Source organism: Rhinatrema bivittatum, chromosome 8 (assembly GCF_901001135.1).
Source record: "Rhinatrema bivittatum chromosome 8, aRhiBiv1.1, whole genome shotgun sequence".
Taxonomy (NCBI): Eukaryota; Metazoa; Chordata; class Amphibia; order Gymnophiona; family Rhinatrematidae; genus Rhinatrema; species Rhinatrema bivittatum.
In genome coordinates this window covers 141347992-141371347 of record NC_042622.1, presented here as the reverse complement: position 1 = coordinate 141371347, position 23356 = coordinate 141347992, and the positions used below count along the sequence as shown (strand labels likewise).

Below are 23356 nucleotides of genomic sequence, written 5' to 3'. Positions count from 1 at the left end.
GAACAGCGTGATGTATTTTTCCTGTTGTAAGACTTGTGGTAATTTATTCCATAGTACTGGAGCAATATATTAAAAAAAAAAAAAAAAAAAAAAAAAAAGCATTGACAGTGCCAGTGAATCTTCGTCAGTGAATGGAATGACTTAGGGAGCCACAGATAGAATGAGGCCTTCTGGTTCTGGAAGCACAGGAAGATTTGAGCATTGTTGGGGAGGGGGGTTCCCTCTGTCTTCCTTCTTCTGCTCTACTGCCAACACGTGCTCTGGTCTCACAGGTCAGTACCCAGTTCACATCAGTTTACTGACCTCCAGTAGCACCACTTTGTGGTCCAGTAGTTTTTCTCTTCTGTTTACAAACCAGTCTCTACTGGGGCTATACAGCATGACTTTTCATTTGCAACTGCTTAGATTTTCTCCCCCTACTTTTTAAATCACCTTCCCATCTTGCCCAGCCAATACAGTGATGGTCCTTGGCCAGGGGCCATAGACTCCAGCTCCCTCCTGATCCTTGTGCATGTGCACCCTAAATTTCAGACAGTCGGTATCACCATTGTATAACTGGACTCCCTATCCTGAGGACTTTGATTGGGTGCTTAGAGAGTTAGATCAGGGGTGGACATTGGATGTCATTACCTTTTTTATATTTATTTTATTGTATATCTGCAAAGTTTTTGATACTATTTCACATAGGCTAAGCAGCCTCATAATGGGCTCTAGGGTAGTGGACTAAATTAGAAAGTGCTTGAGTAATAGAAACAAAGTAGTAGTGGTAAGTAGAACTCATTTTCAGGAAGGAAAGGTGATTAATGGAATACTGCAGGGGTCTGTATTGGGCCCAGCTCTATTCAGTATCTTTATAAAATTCTGTCATGGAAGGACTGGAAGGAAAAGTTTACTCTTGCAGATCTTGGTGTCATCTGCCAAAAGGCAGACAACCCTGAAGGAATAAACAGAATGAGATGTGATCCAAGAAGCTCAGAATGGCTGAGTACTTTGTAGTTAAGATTCAGTGCAAAAAATGTGCAGAATTATGCTTTTGGAGTGTAGGAATACTTGAGTAAGATACTGACATCCACCAACCAATATCAACTACCCAAGAGAGAGACTTCAAAATGATTGTGTCTGATGATCACAGGGAAGTAAAACAGTGTAATAAGGTGGTGGCCAGAGCCAAGAGGGTTGGTAGTGTGCATAGTAAGATGCAGAACCAGTGGAGGTAGTAATGCTTCAGTCAGGTTGAGAGAGCTCACCTAGAATATTATGTCCAGTTCTGGAGACCATACCTCCTGAAATAATATAGACAGGTTGGAGGTGGTCTAGAGAGGGGATACCAAAACGGTGGAGGGCCTATACCAAAAGCCATATGAGATGTATGCCTTAGAGTAGGGGTTCTCAACTAAGTCCTCTGGACACACCTAGCAAGTCAGGTTTTCAGGATATCCACAATGAGTATGCATGAAATATTTGTATACAGTGGATGCGGTGCATCCAAATCTTCTATCCCAAGTTGTCAGTAAATGAAGAGAAAACCAGAAATCAACTGGGATCTATGGCATTGACCTACAAATGAAATTGAAAAGATTTGATAGACCTAATGGTGTTTATCTGCTGTCATATTCTATGTTTCTATGAATGCTTCCTCCACACTGTCCCCTGCTCAGGGAGCAGAAGCCAGGTTTGGGAATCTAGCCAAGGTCTTCTGTATGGCAGCACTAAGCACTGTCACTGAGCCACTGGATTGTCTGGGCTTGCAGTGACCTGACCATGACTTCTTCCTATATTGGTATTTTATTCTTTAGGTATTTGACTCAAACATAAACAAAGACAAACTGTTACGCCTGAAACTGGGATCTGGGAAAGTCATTAAGGTAAACCATTGTCATTATTACTTTGCCTGTAATGTGTGTTTGTGATTTCAAGCAGCATCAGTGAAAATGTATACATGGGTCATGTGCTCTGCATCGGAGAAAGGTCTGAGCACATTTAGTTGGGGACCTATGTGACAATAAACCAAAACCAACAGCAGCTCTGTCATCCACGAAGAGGCATGTTTCTAGATTTGTGTGTTTTTGTGGATTTTTTTTTTTTTTTTGTTGCCACTTTCTCTCTGATATTTTTTTGTGTTTATTTTTAAGATCTTTATTTTTATTCTCTTTGGTATCTTGTTTTGGCCTGTTTTTAAGATTTAAAAAATGTGTTTATCACAGCAAGCCCTTTTGCTTTTCTGAAACATGTAATACTAGGCCTGTGATTCTTTTTTCCCCATGAAGTCAATGTACCTGTAGGAAATTCCTTCCTATGATTTCCCTTCTGCTGTTTTTTGCTGGGAAATGCCATTGAAGTGTGGCAACAGTTTCAAGAGTTATTCTCCATGCTTTTATCAAGAAGATTGTATTCTTGCCTCACGACAGGTCACAACATCTCTGATTGTGGCATATGCTCAAAGGTTTTGCTTCAAGTAATTCAGGGCAAGCAGGAGAGGCTTAATACCTGCCTCTCGGCTCTAATCAAGGTTCTAGTTGCTATGTTGAGCCCAGCTGGTGCTCAAGCCATGACCAAGCAATCCTTGATGACTTCAGTTCCTCAGCACAGCATTAAAGCTTAGAGCAAGAATTTATTTCCTTCACTGCTTGAGCGCTTGAAACAACTCAAATCTTTCAGTCTAAAGAGAGTGCTGACAGCAGAACCTTCACCTGCTGATGCTTTGGACTTGCTGGGAAGAAGCACTTAAATCTTGAGGCAAAATTGAAAAAATATCTTGGAGGGTTAAACTGTTACTGGCTATTTATATTGTCTTCTAGCTTAAAGATTATTTCTTTGCCAGTGTGTGAGTTTATAGCGGTCACTTGCTTGATCTGAGACTATGAGAGTACTGGTGTTTGGCAACTGGTTACTAGTTTGATTCCCACCCTCTGCAGTCTTATTTTTTGATATAGAGATTATCACTTTCACTAAGAGCAAAGTCTTCAAAATAAGTCATTTAGTTACTTAAAACAACATTAAATTAACCCTAATTTTCATCCTGCTGCTGGTCATTCACCAACTAACATTAATCACCCAGTAAATACATTTAAAAACTCTAATTACATTTAGCAACCCTTAAATTGAGACATACCTATTCCTTACTAACCTCTAAGACTTTATCAACTCAGGAAATTAAGAATCAGACAGAAGCCCAGCAATGAGATGGAGGCCTGCCAGTCTTCTGTACAGAATGTCACATGTATGATTACCTGTTGGTGAGAGATTGTGTATATCTGGTGCAAAGAGCTCCTGGCTCTGAGAATGTCCAGTTTCTGGAGGCCAGAATAGCAGACTTGGAGGAGCTGAGACCGACAGAGAGGTATATAGAGGAGACCTTCAAGGACATATTAGAGTGGTCCCAACTCCAGTTTAGCAACCCTTATGCTGCTTTGAAGGAGTAAGGTCACCTAGCAGGAGACCTTCAGCTTGGTGTGGCAGGAGGTGATTCTGTGGCTAGGACTTATCTTCCAAGTGATGCTTTATCCTCTTGCACGACGGATGTGTCTCCAGGACCAGGAGGGAAAGGTTAGGATGGCCAGTGTAGTGAGTGATTCGATCATTAGGAAAGTAGGTAGCTGGTGGGCATGAGAATCGCTTGGTAACATACCAGCCTGATGTGAAAGTAGCTGACTTCATGTGCCACCTAGATGAGTTTAGAGTGTGCTGGGGAAGAGCCAGCTGGCATGGTATATGTGGGTACTAATGACATAGGGAGGTTCTGAAGGCTAAAGTTAGGCTCTTAGGACAAAACTGAAATCCAGATCTTCTAGGGTTGCATTCTCAGAAATAATTCCTATTCCATGTGCAAGACTCCAGATGCAGGTTGAGCCCCAGAGTCTCAATGCATGGATGAGATGATGGTGTAGGGAAGAGAGTTATAGGTTTGTTAGAAACTGGAGGACACTCTTAGGAAGGGGGGGGAGCCTATTCTGATGGAATGGGCTCCACCTTAACCAGAAGGGAACTAGGCTGCTGGCACTAACCTATAAAAAGGAGATGAAGCAATTTTTAAACTAGATAATGGAGGAAAAGCAGACAATCACTCAGAAGCACATGGTTCTGAATGATACATCTTTGAAGGATGCTAACAAAACAGGGAAGTTAGGGTATCCCGATAGGTTGCAGTAAATGCTAAAGTGTAGCCCAGGTGCCTTTTTAGTAAAGAGCAGATGGAGCAGAAAGATTTCAAAATACCCTATCAACTGATTAGCAGGTTGTTAATATAAATGAATACCCTAGAGGAAAGGCGAGATAGGAGAGACATGATAAAAACCATTTAAATATTTCAAGGCTTCTATGCACAGAAGGTGAGTCTCTTTCAATGGAAAGAAGGTTCTAGAAAAAGGAGTCATGGGATATGGATGAAAGGAGTAAGAGGAAATATTTGTATACAGATAAGATATTGGTGAAGACAAAGGGTATCAGAATCAAGTACACATGGGATAAATACAGGGGATCTCTGAGGAATTGTAAAGCTAAATTAGATGAGCGGATAGGCAGACTAGATAGGCCATATACTTGTGCTTTGCCATTCTATTTCTGTGTTTAAAGTGATAAAATGAAGGTAGTTAATCACCTAGACCAGAGTACTGAAAAAACTAAAAAATGAAATTGCAGACCTACTATAAGTAATCTGTATACGCTCATTAAAATTAGGAACAGGGGTCAAGGCTCTGCTTCTGGGGAAGAAGCAAGATGGAATGACTGAGGATGGGATAAGCTGCTCTGCATTTTGTTTTCTTTTATTTTGAAATTACCCGGTATGATTCCTCTTAAATGCAAAGGGAAAGTCGGTCTTTCCTCTGGATCCTGATCTACTCCTCAGTCAGCAGTGAATCTTATTTCCAGCAGCTGGGGACTCTGCTCTGCAGAGGGAAGAATTCCCTTTTGTCGGTGTCTAGGTGAGGGAGCAGCTAGAGGAAGAGGTCTCACTTAGTATTCTAGAGCAGTGCCAGCTTCTGGCATGGAGACATGAATCACTGTCTGCCTGACTCATCGTCACTTGATTCTATTGTGGTGCCAGCTCAGGAGGGGGCATCTGTGTCCATGGCATCCTCAGCTAGCTTACTGCTAGGTGGATCGAGTAGCTCCAGTGAGCTGACTAAGCTGTGCAAGTGGAGGATGAGACTCCCAGAATGGTGGTCTCGAGGTCATCTATAACCGGGATTGAGGAGTCTGCTCCATAGGATGAGTCCTTTCTTATGCCACCTAAACCAAAGGTGGTCACATTAGACTCCATTTGGGAACTGATGACACATTTTGGACTCTAGATAAGGAATTGTGAAAGAAAGATTGACATTCTAACCTCTTCATTAAAACCCATGGTGGCACAACATGGGGGTCAAATTTTGGAGCACACATCAAAAATTTGTTTTTGAAAAGGACATTTTAGAAATTAAAACTTTGAATGGCTCTTTGCTTAAGGATAAGTTTGCTCTGTCAAGACGTATGGAATATTTTGGAAAATAGATCCAGACATCTAATTTTTTTTTTTTAAGAGACATTGCATTGTGAATCTGATTCTATTCGTTTGGTCAATAAGATATATTTTCTGCCTGTCTCTTATCACATTGCACCGATAATTCAGCCTTCACATTCTTCACCATTTAATCTGACTAATTTCTTAGAGAACTCTGGACCAGAAATTTTAGAGGGGGAGGAACTGTTGGTCTCTTGTTTCAGAAGCATACCTGAATAAGGTGATGCGACTTTATTTCAGGAATTTAAATTCTTTCTACGATCAACCTTTGAGAATATTTCCAGATTTATCCAAAGTAGTGCAGGAAAGGCATAAAGACTTTGTCTCTCAGACAAGCAACCTTATCTTTTGGTGCTATGTTTTTGCTTAAGTGCCCCTGTATATTTGTTGCTATATTTAATAATGAGTGTTACATTTTCTTTGCCCCAGAACAACTGCAGTCTTTTTCTTAGATTCTAAAAGATTAATATCTTCATTTCCTAACTGTCAGTGAGGAATTTGTTAATTAAGCAGAGAACATAAGTGTTTTTTCTTAATTTTCTTTTCCTTATTCTCCCTTCTATTTCCTACCTCCTCCTTTATCTTGTTTGACCTAGAATTGGATTTATTTTCTCTATTTACTAAGTGTAACTTAATTTGTTCTTTTTGATTCCAAGTGTTTCCATACAAAGCGTGTTTATTGCTTTGTATTGTTACGGATAATTCAGTAAATAAGTAAATTTTAAAAAAAATTAGGTACAGTACCTGAAGATTGGAGAGTGGCCAATGTCACACCAGTTTTTGAAAGGGTTCCAGGGGTGATCCAGGAAGTTATACTGGTGAGTCTGACGTCAGGAAAAATGGTTGAAACTATTAAAAAGAACAAAATTACTGGACATGTAGTCATATTTTAAACAGGACAAAGCAAATATGGATTTTGCTTCAAAAAAATATAGCAGAATAGTGAAGGTGTTGATTAAAGGTGAGCCAGTTGATATATCTGGATTTTCAGAAAGTGACAAAGTACCTCATAAGAGATGCTTGAGGAAATTTAAAAAGTCATGAGATAGGTGAATGTGTTCTATTGTGGATTGAGAATTGCTTAAAAGATGAAAAAAAGAGTAGGAATTAAATGGCAAACTTTCTCAATGGTGAATAGTGGAATGCCCAGGAATATGTTCTGGGACTACTGCTGTTTAACATAATTATAAATGACTTGGAGATGGGAACAATGAGTTAGATAATCAGATTTGCTGATACAAAATCATTCAAAGTTGTTAAATCACAAGAAGATTGCAAGAAATTGAAAGAAGCCTTTGCGAGACTGGGCATCCAAATGGTAGATGACGTTTAATGTAGACAAGGGCAAAGTGATGCAGGTAGGAAATGTAATGTTGGCTGTTTGCAGGGTCGTCTCATGACCAGCAGCACTCACCCCCAGGATACAGACTGCCTCCAAAGTGGCAAGAACGCCGCCCTGATGCTACCAGCATTCCCGCTCCCTGGGCGCCCATGGCAGCACTTGCCCCAGGATATTGACTGCCCCCAAAGCGGTGAGAATGCCACCATGATGCCACAAAAATCCCGGCTCCTTGGGCTTTTCTAGGTATCAGTGAGCACGGTGTGGAGTGCTTTGTAGTCCCCAAGGTGGGAAACAGACTAGCTGGTGTGCTCTGATGACAACACATGGTGTATAAAAGCCTCAACTGCACTCCCTTTCTTGCCTCAACAACAGAGCTTCCTGTTTGATTGCAGTACATGTTGCTCCTGCATTCCTAATCCATGCCTTGTCCAGTCTGCCTTGTCTACTCTGGCTTGCCTTACCTCATTTAGCCCGTCCTGCCTTGTCCAGTTCCTCTGGTTTATCCTGTCTTCAGCCTAACTTCAGTACTGATCCCTGCAATGGAACCGGACTACTCTCTCCTGCCTGCCATTGACCTTAGTTACGGACTCTGTCTTTCTTGCTGCCTGCCTGAACCTCTACTTCGCTACTGACAGTTGCTCGTCCTGACCTTTTCCTAGCCCCAGACTTTCTTATCCTGTACCCTCTGTGGGGACCCTCACCTAAGTCCTGCTGGTCCCTGGAACCCAACGGCTCAACCTGCAGGGAATGGGGCTGGTATAGGTGAAGCTCCCGTCTTGTTCCAGACCACCCAAACACACAGATTCAATCTTATGGAGGGATCCACAGTATAAATTAAACAATAAACTCAATTATATCACCTCTTATGTTATTACTCATCAATTTTTTCAATTAAATTCAATACAACTCCAAACCATGTGATTTTACTGTATGTATTGAAAAGGTTCTTTCTGCATAAATTGAAGAAAAAATTTTTTAAGGAAGCAGTGGAAAGTTTCATATACTACTCCAGAGCCATTACCAATTGGTAACGTGCTTAGATTTTATAATCGTGAACTATCCACCACCGACCTTTTTATTTTTTTTATCAATTAAGCGTGAATTAAGTCTTCCAACAATATTTAATTTATTTTGTTTTTTATGAACTCTTATGAGACAGTGTAGCTACAATAGAACTGCAAGGTATTGATTTGACACATGCGCTCTCTGAAAACATTGAAAACTGTTAATTCAATGGCGTTACCGTCCGCCCAACGAGGCCACGTTTCAGACCAGCGGTCTTTCCTCAGGGGATGTCAACCTTATTTCTTCCTTCGAGAAGGTATAGAGAATGCAACCAATATGAGGAAAGATTAAAGAGCTTAGGGCTCTTCAGTTTGGAGAAGAGGAAGGGCTAAGGAGGTTAGGGCTTTTCAGTTTGGAGGAGATATGATAGAAATCTCTAAAATGAGTAGAATAGAACAAGTAAATGTGAATCAGTTGTTTTACTCTTTCAAAAAGTACAGAGACTAGGGGACATGCAATTAAGTTACTGGATAATACATTTAAGGCAAATAGGAGAAAATATTTGCTTTACTCAACACATAATTAAACTCTGGCTGATGGAGGATGTGATAAAGTGGTTTGTTTGTTTATTTATTTGGTGTAGCTGGGTTTAAGATGTCTTTGGGGAAAATCCACTGCTTATCCCTGGGATAAACAGCATGGAGTCTATTGACCAGATACTTGACTTGGCCCCGTTTGGAAAACAGGATACTGAAACATTATGGCAATTTTTATGATCTTATGAAGCAAGAGAATGGACTTCAGGCGAAGATCTTGATGCTTCCCATCAGCAGAGGGCTCAGAGATTGTTGAAGTTCAGCATGTTATGAAAGAGCTGCACCCAAAGGCTTGTCCAGCTTTCCATGTTGGGCTTAAGCCTGTTCAGATTCCCATGGGTGATGCTTTCAGCTCCATGGATCCCTACCCCCAAGAGTCACTTTGCTCTGACTCCTGTTCTAACTGAAGCAGTACCCTCATTAGGCACAAGAACAGATCACACAAGAAATTGACAGAGCTGTATTGATGCTTTCAAAGCACCTTCTGAGAACTGTAATGACCAGAATCAGGTATTGCAACTGCTATGTAGCTCACTGAGTCTATGGGCCAAAGTGACAGCCTCTCGAAACACAACCTTCCTGGTCAGATAATTGGGCTCACAAGGGTCAAAGCTTTGTCACCTGGATTAAAACCATGGTGCTATCCTGTGACACAGTGGGAATTTTTGCTGTAATTGAAAAAGGCCCAGGCAGTAATGGGCAAAAATGTGAGTTCTCTTCAGCAAAGTGGGGATAACTGCTGGTAAGTTGACCCCTGGTAAATTGGATTTTAAACCTGGAGCAAAAGCTGGACTTGGGAATTGAACTCAGATCTCCTGTATATAGCAGCATACCACCCTGAGGCTTGGGACTAGCCCATTTTTTTCTCACTTCCTTCCTCAGCAAATCATACTGACTGGCAGTTGGTTTATTATTGTTAAGGTCCCCAGCACAAATGCACAAAAACGTATTCATGTATGTGTACATGTGGGGGAAGGAAGTGTAACTTATAAATTCTATTGATATTTCTTCAACAATGTAAGTGATGCAAATTACATGACCCATATGTGTGACTTGAGCTGCTAACCTCTGAGAATATCTCCTGGACATTTTTCCTTATGCTTTGTTTTGGTGTTAGAGCTCAATTTTTTTATGTTTTACTGTAATTTACCGTCTGTGTGTTATACAATTTTTTGAATATAGGTTGTGTATGTTTTAATAAATTTCCTATAAGGTCAGTTCTTCCTATTTGACGAGACCTGCTTAGGTATCTAATGATATTCCTCTTCAAAAGGGTTGGGAAGAAGGAATGGTAGGATTGAAGAAAGGAGGGAAACGACTTCTCATCATTCCACCTGCCTTAGCCTATGGGTCTCAGGGAGTCGCTGGTCGCATTCCCCCCAACTCAACCCTGGTGTTTGAAGTGGAAGTGAAACGGGTAAGTGAAAATGTTTTGAGTTGCATTGGTTCTCTGTTCCAGACCTCAAGGACTGACTGGTCAGTGTTGTTTTGAGGATGTCTGTAACGAACATGCAATAAGTAGTTATTGCATATTAAATTTTGGACATCCTGAAAACCAGACTAGTCTAGCAGTCCCTGAGGACTGGGTTGAGAACTACTACCTTAGTAAATCAGGCCCTTAGTTCAACATAGCTTTTGGCTTGTGATGGATGGATAAAAAGCTGATTATATGCCTGTGGTCTAACTAAGAAGAAGCACTGGTCAGGGCTGGAAGAAAACCCAGTCACTCATGCGCTTAAAATTCAGTGCCTGCAGAAGAAGGGAGGAAGATCAGCAGGGAAAATCTTTGCATGAGGAAGGGGAGAGCAAAACTAAAAAGGAGAAACAAAAATTAGGTTAAAAAATATGTATAGCGTGCTTTGTTTTGTTTTTTGTTTATTCTAAATATAAATTTCCACCCCTGAAACTAGTATGTTAGAGATTTAAAAAGAAAATGGTTTTCTAGCTATTTTCATCCCTACATTAATGATCCAATGCTTTTTATTTTGTGAAATCTTGGTAATTGATTTTGTGTTTCAGGTAAAGTTTAAGGATTCTGGTCCTGACAGGCAGAGTATTGACTCCAGGGACTCTACTGTACCATCCCCAGTGTCCAGCACAGATGGTTTCTCAGTGGAGCCTCCTATGCTGCCTCCCTCCAAGCCTGGGTAAGCGACTTAGCAAGGCTGCAGCTTAAAGAGAGATTTTGCCTCATCAAGGTATTTGAAAAGAAACAAGTAAAACTCTTGAATTAATGGTTTTATTCTGTTGTCAGGAGCCAAATAAAAACAGAGAGCATGATCAAGTCTAATAACATGTGTCAGACATATGTACAATTTCCAGGCCTAGCATCTGCTCTTTGAACCATAAGAGGTGGGAATCCTTTGACTGTTGCTGCAATGGCTGTTTACAGAAGGAAAAAGATGATGGAAATTCAGGAAGCTGTAAATGAAGGCTCATGGATTGTTGGCCAGTTTGGACCAGGTTGCATTTTAGCTGGAAGCCTAAAAAAGCAGGCACACTGGTTTCTTCTTTTTGTAAACTTAAGAGGGAAAATTTGTCAGCTTTTTGCTGAGGTTTCATCTGGAAGTCTGAGGCCATTTAGTTTTATGACATTCACAAGATAGAACTGTAAGGTAAAAAGTTAGAAAGAGAAATATAACATTTTAATTTTCTAGCAGGTGCAGCAATTTTTATCAGAACGTTCTTGTTGCTCCCTTACTGACCTATTGGTCTTTCCAGTATGCGCCAGTTTCAGGGCAGGGCCTCAACAAAAGATGTCTGCTGATATTTTGGGTGGGGGTGGAGTTGTGGATAGGGGTAGGGTAGGTTTCTTTCATGTTTGGTATCTTTGTTGTACTTCATGCACTTTTTTCAGTGAGCGTTGAGAGTCCCTTGATGGGTTCCAGCAGTGCTGTCACACCCTGGGGCTGTCTGGCTTTCTGCTACGGTTGCATCCTTATTCTACTTTCACAGTCACTAGGAGTTTTTCCTCTCTTCAATATGACCGACATTGGTCATATTGGTCACTGGAAACAGTTGCCATAGTGTCCATGCTGGTAGTGGCTGTATGACTGTTTCTAGCAAGACAGGATATGCAGCTGCAGTGTTGGAAATGTAATAAGTTTTATAGGATGCAGTAATGAACACTTGCTGGCTCAAGTATTGCCAGAATGATTTTTCTTTTTGTGGAAATAAAATGTGTTTTCCTGACGTCTCCCATGAGACACAAATAAGAAGAAAACATTTTCTTTCTTTGAACTAGAAAGTGGTCTTCATTGGGGCCACCTTTTTCCTTAAATTCCCCTGGGTTAAATTTATTGATCTGAAAAGAAATTTAGTATTTTACGATCCACTTCATTTGGAAGCATTCATCTCTGTTAAGGGTTAGAACTGATTTGGGGAAACGCATATCTATTAATGTGGGGGAATTCGGATGTTAAATTTTGTACTCCATTCTCTATCCTATCTCTTTCCTTTATGATGTTTTACTTTCTTTGTTATATCCCCTCTTTCATATGGACGATTTATGGGTTGTTTAGTTTTTGTGATGGAAGATATGTGATGTCTTTGGGTGTTGATGCAGATGCTTATGTTTTGTTTATTCAATTTATGTAAATCAATACAAAAAGATTTATCCAGTGGTACTAGATAAAGATGCCTCCCTTTCCCCTCTTCTATATGTTTTATTGATTGAACCACTGGCAGTCAAATTGAGATCTTTACCTGTCATATGAGGATTTAAACATAAGATCAGATTGTTTGTGGATGATATGGTTCTCTTTTTCACTGAACCTCAACACTCTCTTCCAGTACCTTTTAGATCTCTTTGCACAGTTTGTCCCTTTGCAGGCTTGTCACTTAAGAAAAATCTGAAGTAAGGCAATGCTTCCTTCTGTGTGAGATGAATGGGAAGGACCTTTTTTTTTTTTTTTTTTTTTAAATTAAAAAAAGGCACATGGGCATATTAAATATTTAGGTACATACATCCCAGCAGATCTCAAATTGTTGAACTTGCGGAACGTGACCTCTAAAATAAAAGCCATTTTCCCTGTACGTACCTGGATCAGTCCAGACTGCTGGGTTTTGCCTCCCTTCCAGCAGATGGAGACAGAGAAAAACTTGAAGGGCACCCTCTAATATACCAGTGTGCTACCTGCGATCCCTTCAGTATTTCTCTGTCTCCAGGAGATGAAGATGGCAGAACCTGCGGTCCTGGTAGTATCCTTAGATTTTTGAAAAAAAAAAAGAGCAGCAGCTCAAGTTTCTTTGCCTATGGTTAGACCAAAGCGGCTCCTTTTTTTTTTTTTTTTTTTTTTAAAAGCATTGCCTCCCGGGGAGAAGTCAGCAGGGCTTCCTCCCTGGTTGCAGGCTCGGCTGCCGGAGTCTTTTTATCTTGCCTGCCTAATCGCAGCCTGTATACCCGGAGCACTGGTGAGTGACTGGGGGGGATTTACCGGTGGGCCGGTCCCTCCCCCCTTGGCCCAGAATCAGCGATCCTCTGGCCGTGCGAGTCGCAGTAATTTAAAACAAAAAAAAAAAGTACTTGGTTTTTGTCTGTGGTCTCCCGGGCTCCGGAGGGTTTGATTTCTGGTGTATCCCCTGCCTCTGTGCCTCAGCGATGCTGCATGCATCGCGTTGTGTGGCTTGTGGGAAGCTAGTGGGGAGGCTCCCGCTGCAACACCTTCGTAGCTCCAAAATTGCTTTTCTATTATAAATGTCCCAAAGGTATACTCATCTATTGAGATGTCCCGACACGATCGTGTTTCGGACCGTCCTGGTCCTGCTTCAGGGGCAACAGCCCGTAGACACAACGAATTGATAGGAAATGGAACCGTAAGGATGCCACTCTTGGAGACCCAAAATCTTTCTGGATGAGCCGTTGCCCCTGAAGCAGGACCAGGACGGTCCGAAACACGATCATGTCGGGACATCTCAATAGATGAGTATACCTTTGGGACATTTATAATAGAAAAGCAATTTTGGAGCTACGAAGGTGTTGCGAAGTGGTCTACATTTTAGAGAGTTTGGCTTTGTTTCATGATATGGCGCAACTAGTTTGTGCGAGGCATGTATTGACTAACAACGGTTTGGGTCTATAAATATTTTATGAAAAATGAATAACTAAAAATTCTAAAAAATTGACCACCTGATTAATAAAGCAATTTTGACCTGTATACTATAAAATGAGTCTGTATGCTTAACAAACTCATATAGTCCAGAGGTCCTACAGATATATAGATAACACGAATGGTTATTTGTTCATGCGGTTCTGCATTGAGATTGATGATTAAAGAAATACCAGTTACCTTTGCATATTTTGATGTGTATTATCCTGTAAGCTGCCACAATTGTAGGAGTATATAGCATAGAAATATGTTTTAAATAAACTTCTATTTTTATGACTATATTATTGGATAACAAACCTTACCTGTGGGTGAGCAATATCCCATTGGAGTTGAGGAAACCCAGGTATTTTTATGTGCCTTGAGGTTAATATTCTGTATCTGATTGCTGCATGCCCATTGTACTTGAGATGAGATCGCTGCTGTTCTTTCTCAAATAATACATCAATGTTTCTTTTCCTGCTTTAGGGAGCCAGCAGTTCGGGCCAAGTCCAACTCCATTACTGAGCAGTTGGCGGTAAGTGTTAAATTAGTAGAGTGGTGGCAGCCAAACAATCGTGTGAGGGTAGTAGGGTAGCGCACAGTCCATACCAGGAACTACTCAAAACGGATTGCAGAGTCTTGAACTAAAATCACCTTGTATATGTGGAGGAAACTTCCCTCCCAGACCTAGTACCATACAAGTACAAGACCCTCCTTTACAGATGATGCGTGGGCCATATAGATGAGAAGGCTCAGTATCTTAAGAGTATGCTGAAACCAGGCAAGCTCTTTTTCAGGACATTGCCATGACACTTATCACAACCTCCAAATTAATGTAGATTCCAGAGCTCTTGCTGTTTTTTAGGATAAGATCCAAGTATAGCTGTGAGCTGAGGATGGTCTGTTAGAGAATTTGCCACCCCACCTCCATGGGGACACAATTATTTAATAGCCATTGTCAAAACAGGAGTATTAAGCCTCCCATCAAAAAAATAGAACACTGACATCACCACACATTATAGTAGTGAATGCTCAGATGCAGCTCATGTCCCCTGTGTTTTCTTGAGCTGTGGAAAGAAAAAAAAATCCTGCAAATGAGTCCCTACAATCCTGCCTTTCTGCACAAACGTTTTCATGTATGGGAGATGCTGGTCACTATTCCATAGACTCATGATTAGGTCCTGTGGGGGACTGCTTAAAAGTCCAGAATCATAGATATCTAGATACAAAACTGTGCTAGAAAGGCAGAGAATAAATACCCTGAAACAGAGGTAGGCAACTCCGGTCTTTGGCGTGCCACAAACAGGTCTGGTTTCCTATGCACTTGGGCAGACTAATCCCCATGAGTGGGTTATGCATCTCTACCAGCAGATGAAAATGGAGTAAAAATTGACTTCACAGGTATATAGCCCTGCCCCGACATCAGCCCACCAGTATTCTCTGTCTCCAGCAGATGGTGGACATGTATTTCCCTACTGGGGATTGCTTGTTCAAAAAAGAAGAGAAAACAGATGACTTCTGAAGCGATATCGATGGATCATTCCCTCAGTTGAGAGCCTTGAGTCCATTAGCCTGGTTCTGATGTGGACTTTATATAAAAAGAAAAAAAAAGCGGTTGCAGGCTGAGAGGGGCTTAGCGGTGAAGGCTTTCGCCCCCCTCCCCCTATAGCCAGAGACCAATTCCTGCTGGCAGCCAGGGAGGGCTGAGCTCAGATAATACAGAAAATTGTTATTTACTGGAGAGCAGTTTTAGTGAGGCTTTCCTCCTTACTGGGTCTCCTCCTCGGCATTGGTAGTTGATGTCCCCTGCTCACGTCTGAGGCGTTTAGTGAGGTGTGGTGGCAGCGCAAGCTTGGTGGGTTGAGCAGCCTTTTTCGCTAGCCCCGCTTCCAAGCATCCTTTCATTGGCTGCATAGTAGGCCGCAATAGTCCTTCGCGAACCTTTTTTGTATATTAGGTCTGCATGCACCTGCACACCTTCTTGTGCACCTATCTCCACGTCTCCTGTTTGCGTATTTGAGCAGCCTATCTCAGTGTGTGTGCACTTTGCAGTGCGTGTATTAAGCACAAGGCCTATGCGTGCTTTGTGTATGTATATTTGCATGCAGTTAAATGCATAGCTGGGCTGAGCACATATAGTACATCTAGTTATGCGCATTCCTGGCCCCGCATTTGTCCACTACATGTGTATTTGGCGTATATCTTTCTGAGTTCACAACCCGCTTTGGTGTCGGTGCTGAAGAAGACTAAGTACTTGGCTGTCTGTGCTGCATGCTATATAAGGGCGATACGGCTGGGGCCTTCTGTGAGTCTGTCAGCACTGCCTTGGGTGCTCAAGGTGATTTGCCTTCTACTGATTTGCCGATGCTAGTCCAACCCCTCAATCTGAAGGAAGTGGGACTGAAAGTGACACGTTTAGGGTGTCCCCTTCTTTGGTTGATCCACTAACAGATATCCTCTGCAGATTCTCACTCCCAAGACGTCAGGTTTGGACCTATGGAGCCTGATTATGGAACCATCCTTTTCCTGGGTGGAATTTTTCCAGGGACTTCAGCCTTCTGTAGGAGTATCCTGCAGAAATGATAATGCCTCCTAAATCAATCGCGTGGTGGAGGCCCTCCTATGTCTGCTACCACATGCAAATGGCGTGGTGCAATAATTGACGATGTTAGAGTGGAAGTGGATCAGGATGATGATGATTTGAGTGGATCCCCTCTTGAGGATGGTGGAAAATTCCCTGGATTTAGAGCCACATGGAGAGGAATTCTATTACTTTCATAGAGCTGAGTTGCCTGGTCTGGTTTCTCAGACCCTGAAGACGCTTGGGGAGGTTGGGAGTGTTTCACTGGGAGTCTCTCTTCGGGTGTGCGGAAGAAGGATCCCATATTGGTCACGCTCTGTAAGTCTTAATTTTTTTTCCCCTCCAGGATGTGATTCAAGGATGGATTAAACTTGAATGGAGTTCACCAGAGGTAGGTTTTAAAGGAGGACTCTCCTTGTCAGGTTTATATCCCTTGGATCTGCAGGACAGAGAACAGTTGCTTTTCCCAAAGATGGATTCCTTGGTGTGTTCTGTCACTAAGCAACCCACCATATCTTTACAGGAGGTGCAGCTATCCTTAAGCAAGCCTTTGATACCATGGCGATGAATTTACAAATCCCTGCTGCTTGTTCCCTGGTGGCTTGAGCTAATCTGCGCCTCTCTCAGGAGTCTGGGGGGACCATTTTAGGATGGCGAAGTGGTAATAGAACCTGGGATGGCCTTTTTGGCTGATGTGGGCTGTGACCTTGTTCACACTGCCACCAGAGGAGTTGCTTCCATTATAGCGGCTAGATGTCAGCTGTGGCTGCGCAATTGGTTGGCAGACACTGTTTCTAGCTCCAGTTTCACCAAATTGAGCTTTAAGGGTTCTCTTTTGTTTGGCAGTGAGTTGGAAACGATCGCAATGGGGGGAAGCTCAGGTCCCTTATTTGCTGGAGGATCAGAAGCCAGCTTCACAGCCTTTTTGAGCCAGTGGCTTCTCTCGATTTCAGGTGATTTCAGCCTTATCTTGGGAGTTCCACTCAGAGACTCCATTCCTTTGGTAAGTCACAGTTCTTTCGCCCCAGAAAGCTTTGGAAGGATGTGGGCTCAGAAGCGGAGCCCCTCTATCTTCCCAATGAGTGTTTGTAGACTTTCCTGCTGGTGCAGGAGATAGGAGGCTGCCTTTCTTCCTTTTCTCAGATGTAGGTCAACATTACATGGGACCAATGGGTCCTAGAAGCGATTTGGGATAGTTGTGCACTAGAGTTCCTTTGCATTCCCCTAAATGCTTTTATGATCTTGCCATCCAACTCCCCTCATAAGAGAGTAGCAGTGGAATAGACATTGAGAAGACTATTATTTATTTTATTTATTTATTTAAAATAATTTATATACCGCAAATTAAACAGTATCTGTCTGGCTAAGCGGTTTACAAGTATATAAACATACATAATAAGAAACACCAATTAAAACAGTTATAATATTTCAAATAAAAACATTACATCTAAAACAATTAAAACTAATAAACTACATGTAAAAAGGCATTATAGAAAGTCAAAACAGATTAATTAGGGTTCATGACATTGAATTCATTTAAATCTAAAAGTTGTTAAGTAATGTATGCTGCGGCAAAGAGATATTTTCAAAGCCTTTTTAAATTCTTTTACATTTGCTATTAGATGAATTTCAGCTGGGATAGTATTCCAGAGGATTGGTCCGGCGACAGAAAAAGCTCGTTTCCTGGTAAATTCTAAGTGGGCAGATTTTATTGATGGTACTTCCAGCATGCATTTATCCATTGATCTTAATTGTCTTGTTGGTTTGTAATTCCTGTTCCCGAATCGCAACAAAATATGGGCTGCTAATCAATGTATTTTGTTGTACCCAAGAAGGAGTCAATTGTCATGTGCAAGACACCCATTTCCGAATGGAGGCTGTGTGCTTTGTCATGGCAGTGCAATCAGGAGGATACATCACTTCTCTGGCTCTGACGGAGGCATATCTGCATATTCTGATTCGACAGGAACATCAGTGGTTCCTGAAATTTGCTATTCTGGGACATCATCATTTTCAGGCCTTGCATTTGGGCTGGCCACTATGCCCAGGACCTTCCCAAAGTCATGGCGGTATTAGTGACAATTTGGTACAAGGATGGCATCCTAGTTCATCTATGTCTGGATGACTGGTTGGTTTGAGCCAAGACCATAGAAGAAAGTCCCAGGCCATCTCATTAGATGGCCTTGCTGCAGGATCTAGGTTGGATGGTGAACTTACAGCTGTCTCAGACACTGGAGAATCTTGTGTTCATTTTGATATGAAGTAGGGAAGATTGTTTATGCCAGAAAAGTTATTCTGTCAAGTTCAAACCCTGGTAAGGACATTCACCTGACAGTGTGGTCTTATCTTCAAGTCCTGGGTTTGATGGCACCTCATTGAAGGTTGTTCCCTGGGCATGGCGCATATGCAGCCTCTTCAATGTAAGTTGCTTTCCTGCTGGAGTCCTCCGTTGCGGGACTATGTGGTGAGGCTCTTCTTTCCATTGGAAGTGAGCGTACAATTGCAATGCTGATTGCAAGTGGATTATCTCAGAAGGGTGTTTCCTTGGAGACACCAAACTGGTTAGTGCTCACAACGAATGCAAGCCTCTTGGGTTGGGGGGCTCGCTATCAGGAGTTCATGATGCAAGGTCGCTGGAATGCTGAAGAATGGCAGTGGAGCATCAACCAATTATAGAAGCACGGGTGGTTTGACTGGCATGCTTGCATTTTGCCAAGCGTCTAGAGCCAGGGGTGGGCAGTTCCGGTCCTCGAGGGCCACAAACCAGTCTGGTTTTCAGGATATCCCTAATGAATATGCATGAGAGAGATTTGCATGCACTCTGCCTCAGTTGTATGCAGATCTATGTCATGCATATTCATTAGGATATCCTAAAACCTCGACAGGTTTGTGGCCCTCGGACTGGAATTGCCCACCCCTGGTCTAGAGGCTCAGGCAGTCCAGATAATGTCTGATAGTGCAACAGCTGTGGCCTACATAAATCATCGGGACAGCATCAGAGGTCATCAGGTGTCTGAGGAGATAGATGCACTCATGGTCTGAGCGGAGCAGCATCTACTAGACCTATCCACTTCCCACATTGCCAGAAATGACAATGTGAGGGCAGACTTTCTCAGCAGGAAGAACTTGGACTCAGTAGAATGGCAGTTAGCAGACGAAGCCTTTTAACTCATAGTGGAGTGCTGGGATTGCCTGTATCTAAACTTGCTGGTGACTTCCGGCAATGCGAAACGTTTGTAGTTTTTCAGTCGTAGCCAGTATCCGAAGTGCTAGTTTTCGATGCTGTCATGCAGGCTTTGCCGCAGGGCAGCCTGCTATATGCCTTCCTGCCCTGGCCTTGATTAGGCAGGATTGCTTGGAAATTTTCAAGTCAGGCCAATGCCATACTTTTGGTGGCTCCATATTGGCTTCAGGGCAATCTTCTCCGGCTGCTTCCTTGGAAGGTTCTGTTGAGGCAGGAACCCATTCTTCTCAAAGATCCAGGTTGATTTTGTCTTACAGTTTGGCCCTTGTGAGGGCTAGGTTATTGAGGTGTGGTTTACCTGCTTGATTTCCACTTTGCTTAAGGCCAGGACACTTTTTTTTTTTAATCTTTTTTTATTAATTTTTTGCATAATAGACAAACATATCCACCAGAACAGAAGACAACTGTGGCAATACAACAAATATAACATTGTTCTAAACAAGGGTAAATACCCTTAAAGGGGGATAGTAATAACAATCACAAATTACATTTTTTAACATATCTGGCCTATGTGAGTGTTTGGAAGATTTTCGAGGCCTAGTGTTCGAAGTGAGGTTCTCAGCCTCTCAAAGTGAATATTCTTTTGATTTTGGAATTTTTACAGGAAGAATTGTGTAATCTTTGGCCAGTAACATCTTGAAGGTTTAAGTGGCAGTTCTTGCTTGCTATAGGGAGTGAGTCAATGGTGGATCTCTTTCCATCCTGATTTTTGAAGGGAGTTAAGCATCTTCATTCTCCATTATGATTTCCAGTGCCTCTGTGGGTCCTTAATCTGGTCCTGAATTTCTTGGCAGGTCCGTCCTTTCGGCCGCTATGTGACCTTTTCCTTGCAGCTGTTTACCTTGAAGATGTTTTTTTCTGCTGGCATTCTGTTCTGCACTTTGGTTTTTCGAGCTGCAAGCTCTTTCTTGCCATGAGCCTTTTCTATATCTAACTCCCAGGTGCAGTACAGCTTTGGACTGTGCCTTCATTTTCACCAAAAGTGGTTTCAGTTTCATTTGAATCAATCTGTTTCCCTGCCCACCTTGGACAGGGATAGAGATGAGTGGATATTCTTTTGCATTCCTTGGACATTAAGCCTAATTTGTTGCGGTACTTGAGTAAAGTCATCTCTGCCACTTATGTGGATGCCGAGATTCCTTTGAAGCAGATTTGACTGCATACCATGAGGGCTCAGGTGATATTGTAGGCAGAAATTTTTGTCTCCTTTTCAAGTTTGCTGAGCAGCAATGTGGTCATCTTTACATACATTTTCCAAGCATTACTGCTTGGATGTTCAAGCTTGGGAACACACTGCATTTGCATGGGCAGTATTGACTGGACCGCGGGCAGCCTCCCGTCTTGTTCGGGTGTAGCTTTGCTACATCCCATTTGTGGGGATTCGTCTGCCTGAGTGCAGAGGAAAGAGAAATTACTACTTGAAAATTTCCTTTCCTTTAAGGAGGGAAGACCAATCTCCAACCCACCCTTGGCTGCTGATTTTGTCATTAGTCTGCACCTGAAAGGCGAACATTGCAGGGTGTTATTCCTGCTCTTCGTTTGAAGACTGGTAAGTGGTTTAACCAGCTCTCAGGTTAGTGATTGTTCACTCTTTTGGCTGAGCTCAGTGTTCCTTATTGGTTGGAAGTATAAGTGGCTGATTGTTGTTAATCATGTTCAAATATAATCAGTTTGGGCTTTTTCAGAGAATATTGGTGGGCTGATGTCGGGGCAAGGCTATATATCCATGATGTCAGCTGTTACTCTGTCTCCATCTGTTGGTAGAGGTGCATAACCCATTATGGGGATTGGTCTGCCCTACTTAAAGAAAGGAAATTATCAGGTAAGTAGTAATTTCTTCTTTCAGGATATCTACAGTGAATATTCATGAGGTATATTTGTATACACTGCCTCCATTGTATCACTTATATGCAGGCAGACTGAATGGGCCATGTTGGTCGTTATCTGCCATCATTTGCCAGGTTACTATAATCATAGCAGATGTCGTGAAAATCTGTTGTGACAATCCAGGACCTGAGTTACCAACCCCTGCCCTAAAATATTAAGCCCTACAAGAGCAGTTTCATTCAATGGGAAGGTTGAAAAGGCAGAAACTAAACAGAGCAGTGAAGTTGTTCCTTAAGATCTAGCAGATGAACTGAGGATGGCCTCCAAGGGTGGTCGGTTTCCTGCTGAAGATTCCTTCATGTTTCTAGCAAGTGGAAAGAAAAATAGCTAAATATGCCCTTACAGGCTTGCTTGCTGCCGCAGATTAAGGACATTGGGGAAAATCTGAGGCTTTATCAGAAATGGAAGAGCTGTAGAAACAGTAAAAGCAAAGCTTTGGGGAGGGGGAGGAAGGTGAGAGTTCTTTTCATTTTTCACACTAGCTCTACTTTTGATCTCACTGTGCAAATAGCTAACGTGCATGACTAGCAGACAGTCTCCTGTGATTTATAATATTTGTAAGTACATTTTATTGAAAGACTTTTCTTCAAGGACAAGCAGAATGGTAATCCTCATACATGGGTGACATCATCCGATGGCGCCCAGCACAGAAAACCACCCAGCATGCCACTAACCACGCATCCACACGCTGTTCCTCTTCAGTCTCTTCTTTTCCGCGAAGCTGTTGTCTCGCGGTCGCGGAGCTCATGCTTCTTTTTGGCAGTCTTTTGCTATTTTTCAAGGTTTTTTTCCTTCCACGTCACGTAGGGTCCCTTGATTCTTCTTCGGGTCCTTTTTTCTGTGGTCTGCTAAGTCCATTGTACTCTTGCGGTAGATTGCCGACTGCTTCCTTCCCCAGGGTCCGCCAACCATAGACTGCGTGCCTTGTACTTTTTTTTTTTTTTTTTTTACTGTGGCGTCAACTGGCTTCCGCTGATGCTCCCAATGCCCCCAGACCATGTCCATCGCAGACCCCCCACAAGGTCTGCGCCCTCTACCTGGAGGCGTCACACGATGTCCGCTGTTGTGATTTTATTGAGACGGGCTCGATTACCCCCAAGGGTAATCGAGCCCGTCTCAATAAAATGGAAAAATTGTTCAAGTTAAAAAAGGTCAAAGAAACACCAGCATCAATCTTCATCTTCCAAACCAGACCATGGACAAGCATCAATGTGGTGCCTCCTATGAAGCAGTCTAGGGCAGAAGAAGCAATTTTTTTCCCTCCGACCCTCCCGATGCCTCCAAGCGGCCTCCACCGGTGGAGGGCTCGGTCCCCCTCTGTATTCCAGGGGACATCCCGATTCCACCTTGTCCTTCTCGAACCGTTTTATCCACAGTTTCCTTTGAGGAGGAGTTAGACTCTGCGGTTGGCGATCGGCCAGGTCCGGCAGGGCTTCAAGCCTCCAGTTCCACCAGGATCGCCATGGCCGCAAGAGCCTACCATGTTGGTGCTTGTGCCATTATTGGAACGGCTCGATATGCTGCTTGGTATTCTACCGGCGCAGCCGGCAGCGATGCCCCAAGTCCGTTCACAGCCTAAGGAAGCCTCATGGCCACCGCCACCGGGCCCCATCCCAGTGCGTGACTCCTCAGAGGAAGAAGGGCCATCGGTTCGATGGTGTCTTGGAGGCGCATAGTACTCTGGCACCCTCAGGGCCATTGGGGTCGAAGCCATTGGTGCCCACGGTTCCCCCGCTCCCCCCAGCACCGTTGGATCCATCAGTGCTCCTGCGGCCTCGAGGCCCACCGGTACCTTCAGTTTCTCCCTTGGTGTCTTCGAGGCCCACGCCTTGGTCGCAGCTGGGACTTCAACCCCGGCCCTCTCCCAAGTCTCCGGATGGATGCATTGAAGGGGAGGCCCTTTATGACTCCTAGGAAGGGGAGACTTCCATGTCTTCCACTGAGGAATTGGAGGATCTCCCTTCTGAGCCCACACAACTGGAGGAACAGCGAAAATCTCCCCCGGAGGATTTCTCCTTCGCAGGGTTTAAGGGCCATGGCAGAATCTGCTTTTAACTGAGCAAGACACTAGGCACAAAATACTTGAGATTCTGCAGTTCATGGGTACACTGAAG

At 42.9% G+C, this 23356-nt stretch overlaps 1 protein-coding gene across 4 annotated transcripts in view; it reads left to right on the top strand.

Moving 5' to 3' along the window:
* Positions 1-23356, top strand: part of FKBP15 (FKBP prolyl isomerase 15) — a 191840-nt gene that overhangs the window by 36122 nt on the left and 132362 nt on the right. For all 4 annotated transcript variants that reach the window (XM_029612643.1, XM_029612642.1, XM_029612644.1 and 1 more), the window contains 4 exons: positions 1797-1865; positions 9717-9860; positions 10463-10590; positions 14017-14065. In XM_029612643.1, coding sequence (XP_029468503.1) covers positions 1797-1865; positions 9717-9860; positions 10463-10590; positions 14017-14065 — 390 coding nt within the window. The remainder of the gene's footprint in view (positions 1-1796; positions 1866-9716; positions 9861-10462; positions 10591-14016; positions 14066-23356) is intronic.